A 15,094-nucleotide genomic window follows, 5' to 3' on the forward strand; every position below is an offset into this window, starting at 1 on the left:
TAAACATGTTCAGCAAGGGCTATCCAATTACAGGCTGAAACATAAATAGTATAAAAATATTGATTGTAATTTGTCAAATCATATCATAACACGCTCTCCTAAAGTCTTTTCAGGGCTTTTGGTAGAAAACTTGAAATAGCCTGGCTGGAAGTTACTGATTGATCAGCAGATCCTGCCCAATCAGAAATATAAAGTTCACAATGTGTAATGTACTTACAGTCAATGTATGGGGCATACGTTTAATACTGTAAATGTAAAATCTGGTGTAGTCTTCCCCACAGACAGACAGACAGACAGACAGACAGACAGACAGACAGACAGACAGACAGACAGACAGACAGACAGACAGACAGACAGACAGACAGACAGACAGACAGACAGACAGACAGACAGACAGACAGACAGACAGACAGACAGACAGACAGACAGACAGACAGACAGACAGACAGACAGACAGATAGATAGATAGATAGATAGATAGATAGATAGATAGATAGATAGATAGATAGATAGATAGATAGATAGATAGATAGATAGATAGATAGATAGATAGATATTGATCCCAAGGGAAATTCAATTGTTTCAATACAAACAATGTCTTATTACCATCACACTACAGGAACTGAGAAACAAACTAAAGCACATTTATCCTGCTCAGTGTTGTAGACGAGTTACCAAACCTTGAGGCCTAGTCGAGTCTAGAGTCCCTGTGCACCAGTCCAAGTTGAATCCAAATCAACAAAGAAAAATCAGGGTTAAGTCTGAGACGAGTCCCCATTAACCTGGGTCAAAGTCCAAGTGAAGTCAGGGTTCTCCAGAGTGAGCTGTTCCAAAACAGACTTCAGTTCTTCACTTTTATGAAACATTCATTTATTTATATTCAATAAGCCAGTGATAAAAGGCTTCTAGGCTGAGCTTTAGCCCTCATGTTTATACTGTACTTTGGTCTTAGATAGTGTGATTCAAGATTCAATTCTGTTTAAATTGTTAAAACAAAAAGGCAAAATATCATTGAATTATTTTAATTCAAGTTGAGCAGTGATGGCTTTACTCAAGATTGTTTTATTGTGTTGTATGTGTGAATGTTTTCTACACTATCTACAATTGAAGATTAGAGAAGCTGTTTACAGAAAGTACAAAAATGTTCATGTGTGCATTGATTTCACTTTAGCGAACATGGGAGCAAAAATGAATGCTGTATTAAATTTGACTGTCTGTCTTTTATTTATTCTATCACCAATTCCATTGATACATCTGGAGATTTAAATGATCAGTGGCGACACAGTGCTGTGTGTCTTTCTTAAATGTGCACCACACCTCTGCTCATGTGGAAATGCAGTGATGTTTCTGCTAAGGTGGGATCCCTACAGCTGTCCAGTGAACTCAAAAATACTTGAGGCCCAGCTGCTATTATTCAGAATTTTAAATGTATGACTCTGTTCGCCCAATCCAAAGTTTTAAAACTGCAATCTGCTTCAACATAATGCATAAGCTGTTGCTGAACAAGATAGCACGTGAACGTTAGAGCAGGTGAACTCACGTGACAGCCTTCGCTCAAAACTGAATTAGTCTGAATTTATGGGATTTTAAAAATTTCAAAACAAGTATAAAATGAGAAGAGAGCTTGCGCCACATTTGAAGTGTTTATCAGGAGATTTTCTACACAGGCTTCTCGTGCTTTGTTCTGACTCACCTTCTGGTCTGTACTGGGCAAAGATGGTGACCACCTGTCCGGCTCCTTTCAGTGCTGCTGCTGCTTGTTCATGTGTTGCACCTCGCAGGTCAATGCCATTAACCTAGTTAAAGAACAAAACATATTCATATCATGTATATTTTTGGAATTTCTGTGTTGTCAGGTATCTTATTTTCTAGCTGTAAAGCATTTGATGCTTTTTTTCTTACACCACTCTCTTCTTTTCCCCTTAATACAAATGACTATTATATTTGGCAGAACACAGATGGTGCTTTTCCCTCGTGATTGTAAAGTGTTATTTGTGTGTTTGCGTTTCTACAGATTAATTGCCAGATTTAAGGTCACAATTTACCACAACCATGTCATACACTCACATTTCAAGCAGCAGTAGATTGGCTCATTATGCTCTGCAAGCTACAAATACTGTTTTGGAGAATAATGTTACAGCTGCTTCAAGTTAGAAGAAGATCTTGCAAAAAAGAGGGATTTTTTTCCCCATCAGACACTTTGATCGTCTTCAATGTAATCCTTTAAGTGACAAAAAACAAGCATATTTGGGGAATGTACTTTGATTGGTTGCATTTTGAACCCAAGTATCAGCCTGTTCCATAGCTGCTCATTTTTCAATACCTGAGGTTGTTGCTCGTAAACAGCCACAAGACCAAACTAAATTTATTTCTAATTTTCTTCTAATATTCATCTGCATTTACTGCTGGTTTGTTTGAGATAGCCTTAATGCAAAAGAGCCATCCAAACAATAGCAAAGTGTTTGCAATGGCAAAATGAGGTCTGGTCAAAAATAGTGACACTTGCGGAAACACTTTTGGAAAATTAATTTGAGAGGAGCTGCAAGTGTGCATGCATTTTATTCTGACTTTACCCAGAATTTTTCCTGCCAGCCACCTAGTACATTTTCTGTGTAAAGTCAGGGTGAGCTGATGTGAGAACGCAACAGGAAATATTCTGGAAAAGTTGCTGCAAGCTAGAAAAGAGGGTGATGACTTCATATCCTGGGACCTGTTCATGACCATAGACTGTAGCGTGCAACTGGTGTGACCTCCGTGCACGTAATGAAACTACCGGTACTTGTCTGTCTACCAGTATGCTTTTTGCCGCTCTTTATATTTTAAACGTGTCAAACTTGATATAGGAATGATATAAAGACAACATCTGTGTGTGTCTGCCACTTCTGCATCATTCTCTTTACTTCATGTGTTGCCTCTTGAAACCCCCCCTCGAGCAGGGATTGTCTTAGAGATGCATGTGTGAACAAGCATCACAGAAGGATTTAAGAGGCGGTCTGCCTGAAATGTGAAAACAGCTAAAGTTGGAAAATAAGTTACTGTTAGACTTCAAAAGCAGTCACAGTAGAAATATTAAATGGCTGCTTTCATCAAGGTAGACTGACATCCTGATTGGATGCAATTTATCAGCTGGACACTGTCATGTTGATTTCATAATCAGCAAGCTATTCAACACCATGACACGGCAATGAAAGGAGACAGTGTAATCCGTTGCACAGTTTGATATTATTGCAGGAGGCAAACTATTACAATTATCTATAATGAGGAAAACAATCACTTCCTCCATACTACAGCTAAGCTGTGTAGTCTTTTTGACTTCTCAGTAGGTCATATTACATACTATCAGTTTTGTATTTATTTTTGTTACATTGCACTCCTGAATACTTTGATTGAACAGTGTACACCGTGAAGCCCCTGCTTTAACAGCATTAGAGGCTGAGAAGAAGACGAATGGTAAGCAGGTTGCTAAAGTAGAAAAAAGGATATCAAATTTGGTGTATTTTAAAGAGTTCATATATTTCTTAACCAGGGTACTAGTTTGACATGTTTTGGTGTAAAATGCCACGTTTGACAGCTCTGTTGACGAATGCGGCTCCTCGCTGTGTGCACTGAATTTAGCTGAGCACAGCAAAAACAGATATATCTATCTATCTATCTATCTATCTATCTATCTATTTACAAACTCCCTCTTGTTCTCTGCCTCCCCCTGCATACGTTTTTTTTTTGCACCTGTATTTTGATTAAGCATCCATCTGATTGAATTTAAATTTAAATAAGACGGTTTTCTTAAAACCCAACCCCCAAAACCGTCGAATAACTGAGAAAACCTGGATATATATGGTAAACTGCTGGTTAAGACAAGAACAATTATTATGCATATTTTTTCATTGATGTACAATAATTATAATTTACAGTTACTTTCCTGTATCTATTCTTCATATTTATAAGAAATGTTACAAATGGTATATAGCTTAATAAGTTAAATTGAGTGAATGATCACATATAGAAGAGATGGGAGTGAGGAGGCTCTCCTGAAAAAGACTAGCTCGAGCAGCTAAAAATTAGGAACCAATTAGTGGTTTCCAACCTTTTTCACCTTGGAGCTCCCCTACACTGCAGTGAAGAAAAACAAAAAAAGTCCCCCCCTGAGATCTTGTTGGTCCCCCTATGGATGCCCGGACCACAGGTTGGGAACCAACAGTTTCAATAAAACTCAGACTATTATCAATACATTTAGAGGCCATCTATTGTAAACAAGAGGAATGTTTCTGCAACAGTTCTAAATTGGAACTTGAGGAATGGACAAAGAGTAAGGTCCTCTGCCTGCTTTTTGTAACGTGTCTTGAGATAACACTTGTTATGAATTGACGCTATACAAATAAAGATTAATTGATTGAATACTGTGTAACTCTTTTTAGGGCTGAGACCATGAACATTCAAATGACCAGAGTAAAACAAACTCACCAGTGAGTACCACAGACATATTACACATCTCGGTTGTAATATAGGAGAAAGGCTGCAGGACAATTAAGCCCTGAAGCCCTGAGAATTAATCTAGGCCACTAGGACTATTACTCTCTCTATAAATATTCTGGGAACACTCAGTGTTATCAGGAGTGGACCATTTTAAAAGTAGAACTGCACTTGCAGAAGGAACATCAGTGAAAACAACTAGCCCATTCTTTGACTGATTACTTTGGTTCATTTTGTGTTCTCAGTTTTCAAGGCTAATATTTATAACGATAAGACCACACATTTTTGTATATAAATGATAGACTACTTTTTACTCCTACTTACTTTCAAATGCTTTCCAGCATATCAGTTTTTTTTTCACGTGTCTATCATGTTGAGAGGGCTCTTGTGTGTTGAGTCTTTGTGACATAATATAATTATAACTAAGGTCTTTTACCTGCTCTTTTGTGACATATTGTAACTATAACTAAGGTCTTTTAACTGTTTTTTTGTTAAGTGTCTTGAATTAACATTTGTCTTAAATTGCTGCAATACGAAGTAAGACTGACTGATCAATGATTAAACGTGCACTCACCGATAAGATCTGGTCTCCTCTCCTTAGCTCTCCACTCAGGTCAGCAGGCCCTCCAGCCAGGATGAACGAGACAAAGATGCCCTCGCCGTCCTCACCTCCCACAATGTTGAAACCCAGGCCAGTTGATCCTTTGTGGAGCACAACCTTCCTTGGGTCTCTGTACAGACAGTTCAGATAGTACATTAGCTCCGGCGAGTCACTGGGTTTTAGCATCTTTAGTCTGGGCAGCAGAGAGAAAGAGATGGACAACAATGGTGCTGCACTCCGACAAAAGGCTCAAAGATGCTTTGCTAAGGCAAGGCAGCTCAAAGGCTGGATCTCCACAGGGGGATGGTGCTCTACTTAGGATCTCCTGTCCCCGATTTAGTTCTGATGGAAAAGGGACCTCGTCACATGCACACTTGTGCCTCTCCTTTGATTCTTTTTCATAAATATACATAAACAGGTGCATTAAAATATGTAAATACATATCCCCGGGGTGAGTAACCTTCTGTCGTGGTATTGTAACACTTTCAGGGTACAGATGCAAACATGACAAACTTGGGACAAAAGGAAATACGGCCCCTTCCTATAAACAGGAACAGTCTTAGTGTGTAGGGCCTCACTTTATACTAAGGAACTATTACTATTATTGTGATTACCACTCCAGAAATTGAGAAAGCAGAGGAATATTATGAGGACTTTATGAAGCACACTGTCACCTGCTGGTGAAAACAGGAACTACAGCTCCAAGAGGGGGAAAAAGATGCATCATTTGGCACTATACTTGGTTTTCCTCATGTTTTGTTTTTTAGAAGGAAGCTGTTGAAATCATAGCCGTCCCTAGATATATCTTTTTTTGGCGGGGGGAAATCACAGCTAACCAATATAGCAGGTGGATATGAAAGCTCCTCCACCTATAAATTCAACTTTTATAAACGGCAGAAATGATCCCTGACAACCAGTTGATTGGCATACATGAAGGCAACTCTAATTGAGTAGAGTTACATCTTTGTAACCCTGGGTGATTTACGACAAACACATTCTCCGATCACACATTAATGCCGACAGAATGTATTGACATTTCAAGGTTATAAATAGATTTTTGAGTTTGCAGAGAAAAGCTGTGGGGTAGATTAGGGACTCATTCATACAAAGAGCAGGACATTTGCAGAGAGAACCATGACGTGTAAATAATTATTATATTACTTTATGAATAAACTCTTCCGGCATAGCTTAGAATCATTGATTAAAGATGAATAGTTCTCAATAGTCATCTAATCAACCCCCAACAGGAAATGCATGATTAATCATGTAACATAAAAACGTGAATAATATGGCACAAAAGGTTCACATTATTAGAAAAAAACACTTAACTTTGAGGAATCAACCTCATTTGATATTTAGTCCGCTGAGGTTTTGATGAATGCTTTAAGTGATATAATTACATCTGAGGAACATGTTGTGTCCTAAGTTTGGGTGTAGAGTAAACACTAATGCTGCACTGAAACTAGTTATTTTGTAATTTGCATTAAATATGCACAAAGGGAACATAAGGATTATTTTAACAAGTAGAGCGTAGCATTTAAACTAACCAACACAAAGTTGCAGAAATTAAGTTTTAACTTCATGTTACCAATCAGTTAAAGGCATTTCTGAACGCAGAGTTTGCTATGTAGCCTCTTCTATCTCTGAACTGACAGAGGAGAAGAGTCTAGTCTAAGACTCTGTTGTAAAGTTTGGATCAGACACCTTTCAATGGCAGAGCGTAGAGGGCAGGAGGGAGTGTAAGCGAGTAGCAGAGTTTTAAAGTTAGTTGTGCAGTAACATATTTTTATACAACCATCTGTTTCATAAACTAGACATGTTCAAGTTATGAAAAAAATATGGTTGTGCTTTGTACTACCTCGAGTAGGGGTATCTCAACTTTTAGGGGCCCAAGTTCTTCTACTAATAGTTCTCTTGTTTCACTTAAGTGATTTTGGAGATAGGAAGGCAATTGCATTAAGGTGATAGGCAAACCTCATTTAGTGTTTTCCACATAATGATCTAACTGTGTACAGTGCGCCTTACATGTTGTGTGATGGTATTGTCAGCAAGTCATTCTCAGTTCATCGTTCGAGCAGGCATGAACAACCAATGTCATTTCATGGGTGAGCAGCACCACCTGGCCATAGCGCGTCTTCAGGTCGGTAGCAGGCAGTCAGATGTTGCACGTGAACTTGGTGTGTCTCAAAGTGTCATCAGCAGACTTGCAGCAAGACACAGAACTACTGGCAGTGTTTGTGACAGACTCAGGAGTGGAGCCCCATGTGTGATGAACTGCAATGATGACTAGTACCTAAGGACCTATGCACTCAGACACTGTTATGCTACGGCCACACAGCTGAAGGCCTGTTTTATGAGAAGTGAGGTGTACTAGGGTTTCCAGACAAACCAATTGCAATGGACTCCACCGCTTTGGCTTGATGCCAGACGACTGTTGCAGGTGACTCCACTGATATCAAGACACCGCCATGACCGTATGCAATGGGCATAAGGTCATATGACCTGGACAATGCAGCTGTCTACCGCCCTGTTCACTGATGATTGTCGGGTCACCTTGCACAGAAATGATTGTCGTCAGTGTTGCTGGAGAAGGCAAGGTGAGCGATACGCCGAGGTCAACAGGGTCCCCAGGGTTCCCTTTGGTAGAGGAACTGCGTGTAGCACTTGTGGAGGAGTGGAACGCATTGCCTCAGAACATCATCATGAGGCTTGTTAGGAGCATGAGATGTCGCTGTCATTGCGGCAAATGGTGGAAACACCCGCTAGTGACTTTGTAAATTTTGATTATTTGGGGCTATCTTTGTTTTTTTTTTCGAAATTATGAAGGTAACAAATAGTGCATTAATGTAAATTGTGCTTCTTCTCATTCATTAATAGTAATATCAAAGGGAACTATTACTTACAGTATATCATTAAAATTCAGGCCAAATAGGAAAAGCACTCATGTAAATAACAATATCCCTAACTTATTGTGAGTAGGGTATAAATAGAAAAGACAAAAGAAGAAAAAAAGAAGAAGGTATGAACAAGGTCAGTGCGAGAGCGTTAACTACATGTTTTTTTGTCCAATAAGGAGACACAGTTTATGTTGTGTTAGCTGAAAGAGTGAGGGAACATATTAAATACATGGATGGAAGGAAAACAATATTCCTCTTGCCAACAACTGTAGCTTGTTGGGTATGTGACGTGTCTGATCCAGCCAGAATGCCAGACAAAGTTCAGGCTGTGTCCCTTTGGAGAACCATGACAAAAGACTCTTAACATCAGCATGCCTTGCAGGTACTCCCAGAATGCTCTGCAACACCTAACACATAGGTGTGAAGTTCGGGGTAAATAAGAGCATTTGCCTCCCATTGTTCTTCATCTTCAAATGCTTGAAGCATCTGGAGACCCAAGTCTACTTCTGCTTCACAGCACACTCCTCTTTGTTTGAGTTTTTGAGCGCAGGTAACTCGACACCTCAAGCAAAGAAAGTGTTCTGAATCCCGAGTTTGGATCATCCATTGAACACATCTCAACAGAGTTTTCTCATAGAGCATCATATTCATAAGCCGAATTAAAAACTGTATTTAGAGACTGTGAAGGTTACATCTCATTTAGTCCTGCAAAGTTTAGGACAACCACGGTGATCACCTTGCTCGACGGAGAACACACCGATCCTGCTCATCTTCTGAGAAGAACCGCTGCCATCAAAGCTCTTCTGAACAGAAACAGACTGAAGATCTGATTTCATTAACGGACCTCTCATCAACCACGGACAAACGGTTTACAAGTGACGCTTAGCTATAGGTCTGGGCAGTTCGCTTTAGAGAGTGTGTTTAATAACTGAGTTATTGTTGTGAAACTGTGATAATATTTGCTTGGTATTTGACCACTGTGTCTTGGGTTTTACAAGAGTAAAACATCATTTGTTCTTTATTTGGGCTGTTGCGTCCCTAAGTGTGTCTTTGTGAACAGTAGCATTATAACCGGATAATGGCTTCATTATCGGGAAGACCAGTGTGAACACCGTCTAACATAAATTCGGCCACTGGCTATTCGGGATGAAGTAAACTATTACTAAGTTGGGTGTGTTCAGACTGTGATCCAGCCTCCTCAGACGTGCGCTGTTTCTTTCTCTCTCCTTTTCTCACACACACACACACACACACACACACACACACACACACACACACACACACACACACACACACACACACACACACACACACACACACACACACACACACACACACACACACACACACACACACACACACACACACACACACACACACACACCTTTCAGCGCAAACGCACACACATCTGATCTGTAGCCATTTCAGACGCTGCAGAAACATAGATCAGGTAGAGACAGAGTTTAACTCGGTCTCTAGACAATAGAGCAGGTTGGGAGACCTGTGTTCAGTGTCCGCCGTCACGTGATCACACGCCGCCATCTTGCGCCTTCTTGTTACCCCTCTTTTCTCTCTTTCTCTCACACACACACAGACGCAAATTGCACTCTTATAAACTTTGTAGTTTAGTGTATAATAGTTATTTGTTTGATTGAGATTCATTAATTATCTTAATGTTTCTTTGTTAAAAAAAATTATGCTTTAATTTAAAGAGCAGTTGTTTGTGGTTTCTGTGTATTTGCATTGTGACTTAGGCTGGGTGTAAGGGCTTTCTGTTTCGGATTTCACACCCTCAATTAAATACAGATTATTAATTAGTAATAATACTGGAATCTAATTAATTAATTTTGAGACTGATAGTGTAATATTTGGTTGTTCTGTGATATCAGAGAACAACCAAATATTATTGCTGTAGGTTTATTAAACTCAGTTAAATAACAAATTATTGATTTATATTAATAATTAAATAAAGTTGATTAATAATTTTAATTTGATAACCAAATTCTACTTAAAAAACCCAACATAATTGTTGATTGTGTATTCGCTCCTGAAAACCCCAACAGATGAAATTATTCAAATAGAACAATGTCCAATAGTAATGTGCTGAAATAGGACATAGCTATTGCCTCCTGTCGTAGTAGAATTGGACATAAAACCATTATTACAAAAATAATATTGATTGTTCTCTGTTGTTTGTATACTGGGACAAGGACCATTGTCCTATTAAAGGGAATAATTGAAGTATAACTGTAGCTTAACTTAACAGGGCATAAAAACATACTGACTCATTTCAGAGAGCTCTGTCATCAGGAAAGGAAGCACACTAGATGAAGTGAAATAAAATTAACAACTTCTAGACTTAAATAGAAAACTTTGGTGAATGCTGGAATTTTTTTGAAACTGCATTGGTGGTTTTAAGAACACTGAGTGAAAAGAGAAGAACAGGTTCATATGACTAACATGGCATGCTTTTCATGTGTTGGGATGAAACACTGAGTGGATGGGGTGGTGGCTGTGGAAAGTACCTGTTGATGTCCGACTCAGGGAATAGGCTTAAGTGAAAGTTTGGGAGGGGGGCAGAGTGGAGCAGGCTTTTTTCGCACTCTACTGGGGAATAGTGTCGGGGGGAGGGTGCTTTTTCACAAAGTTTGTTCACAGTGCTGTAAACTGGCTCAGGAGGCCTACAGTGGAGCGAGAGACAAGAGCAAACAGGTTAGTGTTCAGACACGGAGGGGGAGGGGGGGGTCCGGGATGAACATAGGATGGAGGAACACAGATGAATGATAGGAAGAGGAGTAGAAAAAAAGAAAAATGAGAGGTAGCAGAAGGGGAGGCAGTACTGAAACCTCAGAACCTAATAAAGTTGGGACATTCTGTTAAAAGTAAATTGAAACCGGATGTGATGATTGAAACAAAATATTTATTTGAAAATAGTGTTTCTGCCTTTTTCCATCAAATATAGAGTTTCAAGATTTAAAAAACGCCACATGTAGTTTTTATTGATATTTTACACAACATCCCAACTTTCAGGGTTTGGGGTTGTATATATTGGGTGAAGGGGTGAAGGGATTTCTGGCTAAAGACCAAATGCCTTGTATTGTGGGGGGAAAAAAGCAGTATAAAAAATCCAATCCTTAATGTCTCTATTAAGTATGACAAAATACTGTCAATTTTTGATGGACCATGGTTTTGGCTTTAAATATCTTGTTTCTGTCTGACCCCTAAAAGATATTACCAGCAAAATATGAACAGAATCGTTGATAATTTCAGGCATATTTTGAAGCATAGCATTGAGTATTTTGCAACGGCTGAAAGGGTTATTTAAAGCCTATTTTCTGTCACATGCAGAATTGTTAACCTTGAGTCTTATTTGGACATGTTTTTTGTCTTTGAATGACTAATAGGTAGAAAACGTTTTGGATTTTCTTGAGATAATGGTTCAGAAACCAGAAACTGCCCTAACTTCACTCTTTATAAAGCCACAAGACTATACTGATCAATTTTGTTCTCTGAGATCTGTGGAAATGCTGTTGATTTGTGTTTTTGTGTGACTTTAGTTTTTTAAAATGGATAGCTCAGATCCAACAGAATATTTGTGATACATACACAAATAAACTGATCGATAGAGGCAGTGGTAGAGCAGCAGTTCATGTGCTCTGTGTGATCAAATGATAGTCAGTGGAGTTCAGTGGCTCTGAAGAGAGCATTAGAACATCTTTGTCTGTTATCTAGTTAATCATCATTTAAAAAGAACATAACTTTTGCTTTTCCTCAAATCTTTCACCTCACTTCAAGCCCTTCATTATTTTCATTAACTTGTTTTAGCTGATATAAAGATGAACTAGGATTAAACATTTTTGGGCAAAGACATTCAACAATACTTCAAACTCCTCATCCAGAATGAAATGAATAATGATGCATGCTTACAAAGATTCATAATCTAATTTCTTTCTTCAGAGAAGAACATGCAAGAGCATGCAGGTCGTGACCAAGAACACCAAACATCTCACCTCAACTGGAAGTGCTGAGAATCAAACCTGTGAGCTTCCCCGTCATCTAGTGAGGGATTTCTAGTAGGATAGAAGAATAATCTTTTAAAATCAATCCACTGACTCATTTGCTGTCATTCATCTATTTACATTTAGACGTTTTCTTTTGAAGACACGGATCACAGAAACACTTGGAGGCATGCAACACATAAGAAAAACAGACAACTAGAAACAGAAAAGGCCATGTTGTTAAAGTCTGTTTTTTTCACTGACAACATGTTTTTGTCAGATTCAAATCTTTTCAAAGATTAGAACTAGTGGATACTTTGACAATAAATATAATTATTTTCAATTGTGGCAATGAAATTAGACCAGTCCATATGATTCAAAATTCTGACACGAGGGATGAGGTTTGTGAAAAAAAACTAAAAACTAAAAAACATTCTCATGATAAAATACAGGAAGTTCATGGAAGGACTTCACCAGTTATTATAGAAAATGAGAATCCTCTTGGCTGTAGCTTTTTGTTCTGAGTCTTTGTGCCAAACACAATGAGTAAGAGGGAGACAAGCGGCTGTCAAAGTGCTGCACTTTAGGTCCGAGAGATAATCTCAAAGGCAATTAGGGATGCACCTTGGCCAAGAGTAAATACTAAACCTCTTAACTCTGAAGAGAATGGAGCCCTAATCCTTCACTTAACAAAGCTTAACACAGGACTTCTTCAGTTGTGCCCTGAAATGAGCTTTTGTTATCACTCCGTTACAATATTCTGCTACAGGTCTTCTTTTTTAAGTGAAATATGAGGAGCATTTTGTGTGTGTAAATTATGTAATTTGGAGTTTATTCTGATATTCACCACTCTCTGTGACACAAAGTAATAATTTACCCGTTATGTTTCAAACAGTTTGACAAAAAAAGAGACCAGCTGAAGCTGCTGCTCAAACAAACCTCATGTTTGATAAAAAGCAGGCCTCCACCGCTGGAGACATTTGCACAGACAAAAGCTTTACTGTGGGATAAGCCTTGATCAGAAATGTGGCCCGTGTGTCACTGGGCCTTATGTCAACTTGCTTTAGGATTAGGTGTTTGGGGATCCAAGCTGGGGAGCTGCTAATGTTCGATTGTGACGGGTTCCCGTCAGGCATCTTAAGCCTTCTTCATTTTAGACTGAGAGCAGCTGTTAGAGAGGAGAGACTGAAAACTGCAAGAGAGAACAAAAACTGACAGCTGAAGAGGGAACTGGAACTTTCAGTATTTGTGTCAATTCTAGCTCTAAATTGGCCACTAAAAAAGGCTTCCTTTTCTTTATTTATTTCTGTAAAATAGCTTTAATTATCACCAGCTTTTCACCCCCATGTTTAGATCACATGTTCTCTACTTTTTTCCCCCCAACATTTTCCAACACAGTGTCACAAAACTAAATAGTCACAGTTTGGTTAAGTTGAAGCAGCTACCTGAGGAGATTTACTCAGGTAGCTGCCACAGGACAATTTAAAGCTTTGGGCTAAAGTAAAAAGATATCACATACTGATGTGAAAACTTAAAGAGTAACTAAAAAAATGACTTTTTAATAAACAATTATGTTTGACGATTCAATAGTGGGTGAGGTATCTTCAGGGTGACAGTGGACCTAGAGGTGAAACAGGGAAGCAACTGTTTAATTTCTTAATTAAAAAAATTCTAATTGATGGATTCAAACGTCAATGTTGACATCAACATTGTCCTGCATAATAAATACTGTAAGGAGTGTGCAGGAGGACAGATATGTGCAGTTAAAGAGGCAGAGAGGCAAAGTGCAATACAAATTGATTTACCCTAACTAAGAATAAACAATAGCAACAGGACTTCGTTTACAGCAAAAACAAAAATCACATCAAATAAAACTTCAACTCAGCAGCTGAAGTCGTGACGGCACGTGTTGAACGAAAACATTAAAAGTGCTGTTGTCTTTTCTAGAGAAGCCCTAAGAGTGCTGGATAGTGATCCGAATAAAGGACAGCATAAACTACCACACTCTTTCAGAATGAAATGTTCTTTTCAAATAGAACGGATCTGATTTGTGTCTTCTGACTGAGTCTTTACATTGGGCATTTTTATTCTGATCAGGGTTTTATTACGGTTATTTTTCTATGCAAACATGGCTCGTGAAATCACATCCTGATGAGCAGTTAAGCAACCTCCGATACCACAGTAAATATACTGTGGTTAGTAGCTGAAAGGAACAATATAAGGGCAGTATAAATACAATTTCTGGTGTTTAGACAAATACATCGTGAATAAAAAAATTGGGTTAGGGATTTTCAAACTTCTTAAAAGTTTCAGGATAATCTCACCCAAGCCAAACACACATTATGATGCATTATGTAAGGCGCCACATTTGGCCCTGTCTTAGTGGAAATGAAAAAACAATGGGTGGTTCCTATAATACAGAAAAGCGGTCACAAAAACGCAAAACAGTGTCTCCTTGTGTCTCTGTCTGGTGTCACAACAAGAAAACACAAAGATATACAGACACACTGTATTTTAATCTATTTGATTCTTTACTACACATTACCTTTTAACAGCAAATCCACTCACGGCTCATGCTGGGGCTTGAGGTATCCCTAGTTTTTACATTATTTTCACGATTTACCAACTCTACAACACCTTTGTGAACAACATATTAACCAACATCAAAACCTTTGCAAGCACTGTGACCTTGTTGTGATTAAATATCAATGAATTGGTTTCTTTCCAAAGCTGAAATTATAATAAGACGTTCCCTTTAAAACACTGCAGAGCAGACATACAAGACTGCAACTGACCTGTGCTTTTCAAATCTGCTGCTTTATTGGACCCTGTGGTTTTTAGTTGTTTGAGTAAACTTGATGAGAGTGTAACATTTTAAGATCCTAATGGAACAAAAGCTTTCTTCATTTCCAGAAGTTGTTTTGAGGATATCTTTGAAAAACACTACAGGGGAAAAAACACAGGGCCCGATTGCTGTTTGGGGGTATTTAAATAGTCCATTATAGAAGTAAACGGAAAGCCAGAAAAAAAATCTCCATATAGGAGAGTCGTGAGCTGCTGCATCAGTGTGCACCACCATCTTACGTGTTATGTTATTTCTTCATTTGTCAAAAAAAAACTGCCCCTTT

General features: G+C 38.6%; 1 protein-coding gene across 20 annotated transcripts in view; it reads right to left on the minus strand.

Annotated features, from left to right (window-relative positions):
- dlg2 (discs, large homolog 2) overlaps positions 1-15,094 on the minus strand; it is a 168,143-nt gene that overhangs the window by 24,951 nt on the left and 128,098 nt on the right. For 17 of the 20 annotated variants that reach the window (XM_079356339.1, XM_079356340.1, XM_079356336.1 and 14 more), the window contains 4 exons: positions 11,979-12,038; positions 10,494-10,649; positions 5,045-5,201; positions 1,694-1,796 (listed from right to left, as the gene is read on the minus strand). In XM_079356339.1, the coding sequence (XP_079212465.1) occupies positions 1,694-1,796; positions 5,045-5,201; positions 10,494-10,649; positions 11,979-12,038 (476 nt within the window). The remainder of the gene's footprint in view (positions 1-1,693; positions 1,797-5,044; positions 5,202-10,493; positions 10,650-11,978; positions 12,039-15,094) is intronic. The other 3 variants (XM_079356326.1, XM_079356345.1, XM_079356328.1) reach the window with 1 other exon arrangement.

The sequence above is a fragment of the Symphodus melops genome, assembly GCF_947650265.1.
Source record: "Symphodus melops genome assembly, chromosome: 11".
Lineage (NCBI taxonomy): Eukaryota > Metazoa > Chordata > Actinopteri > Labriformes > Labridae > Symphodus > Symphodus melops.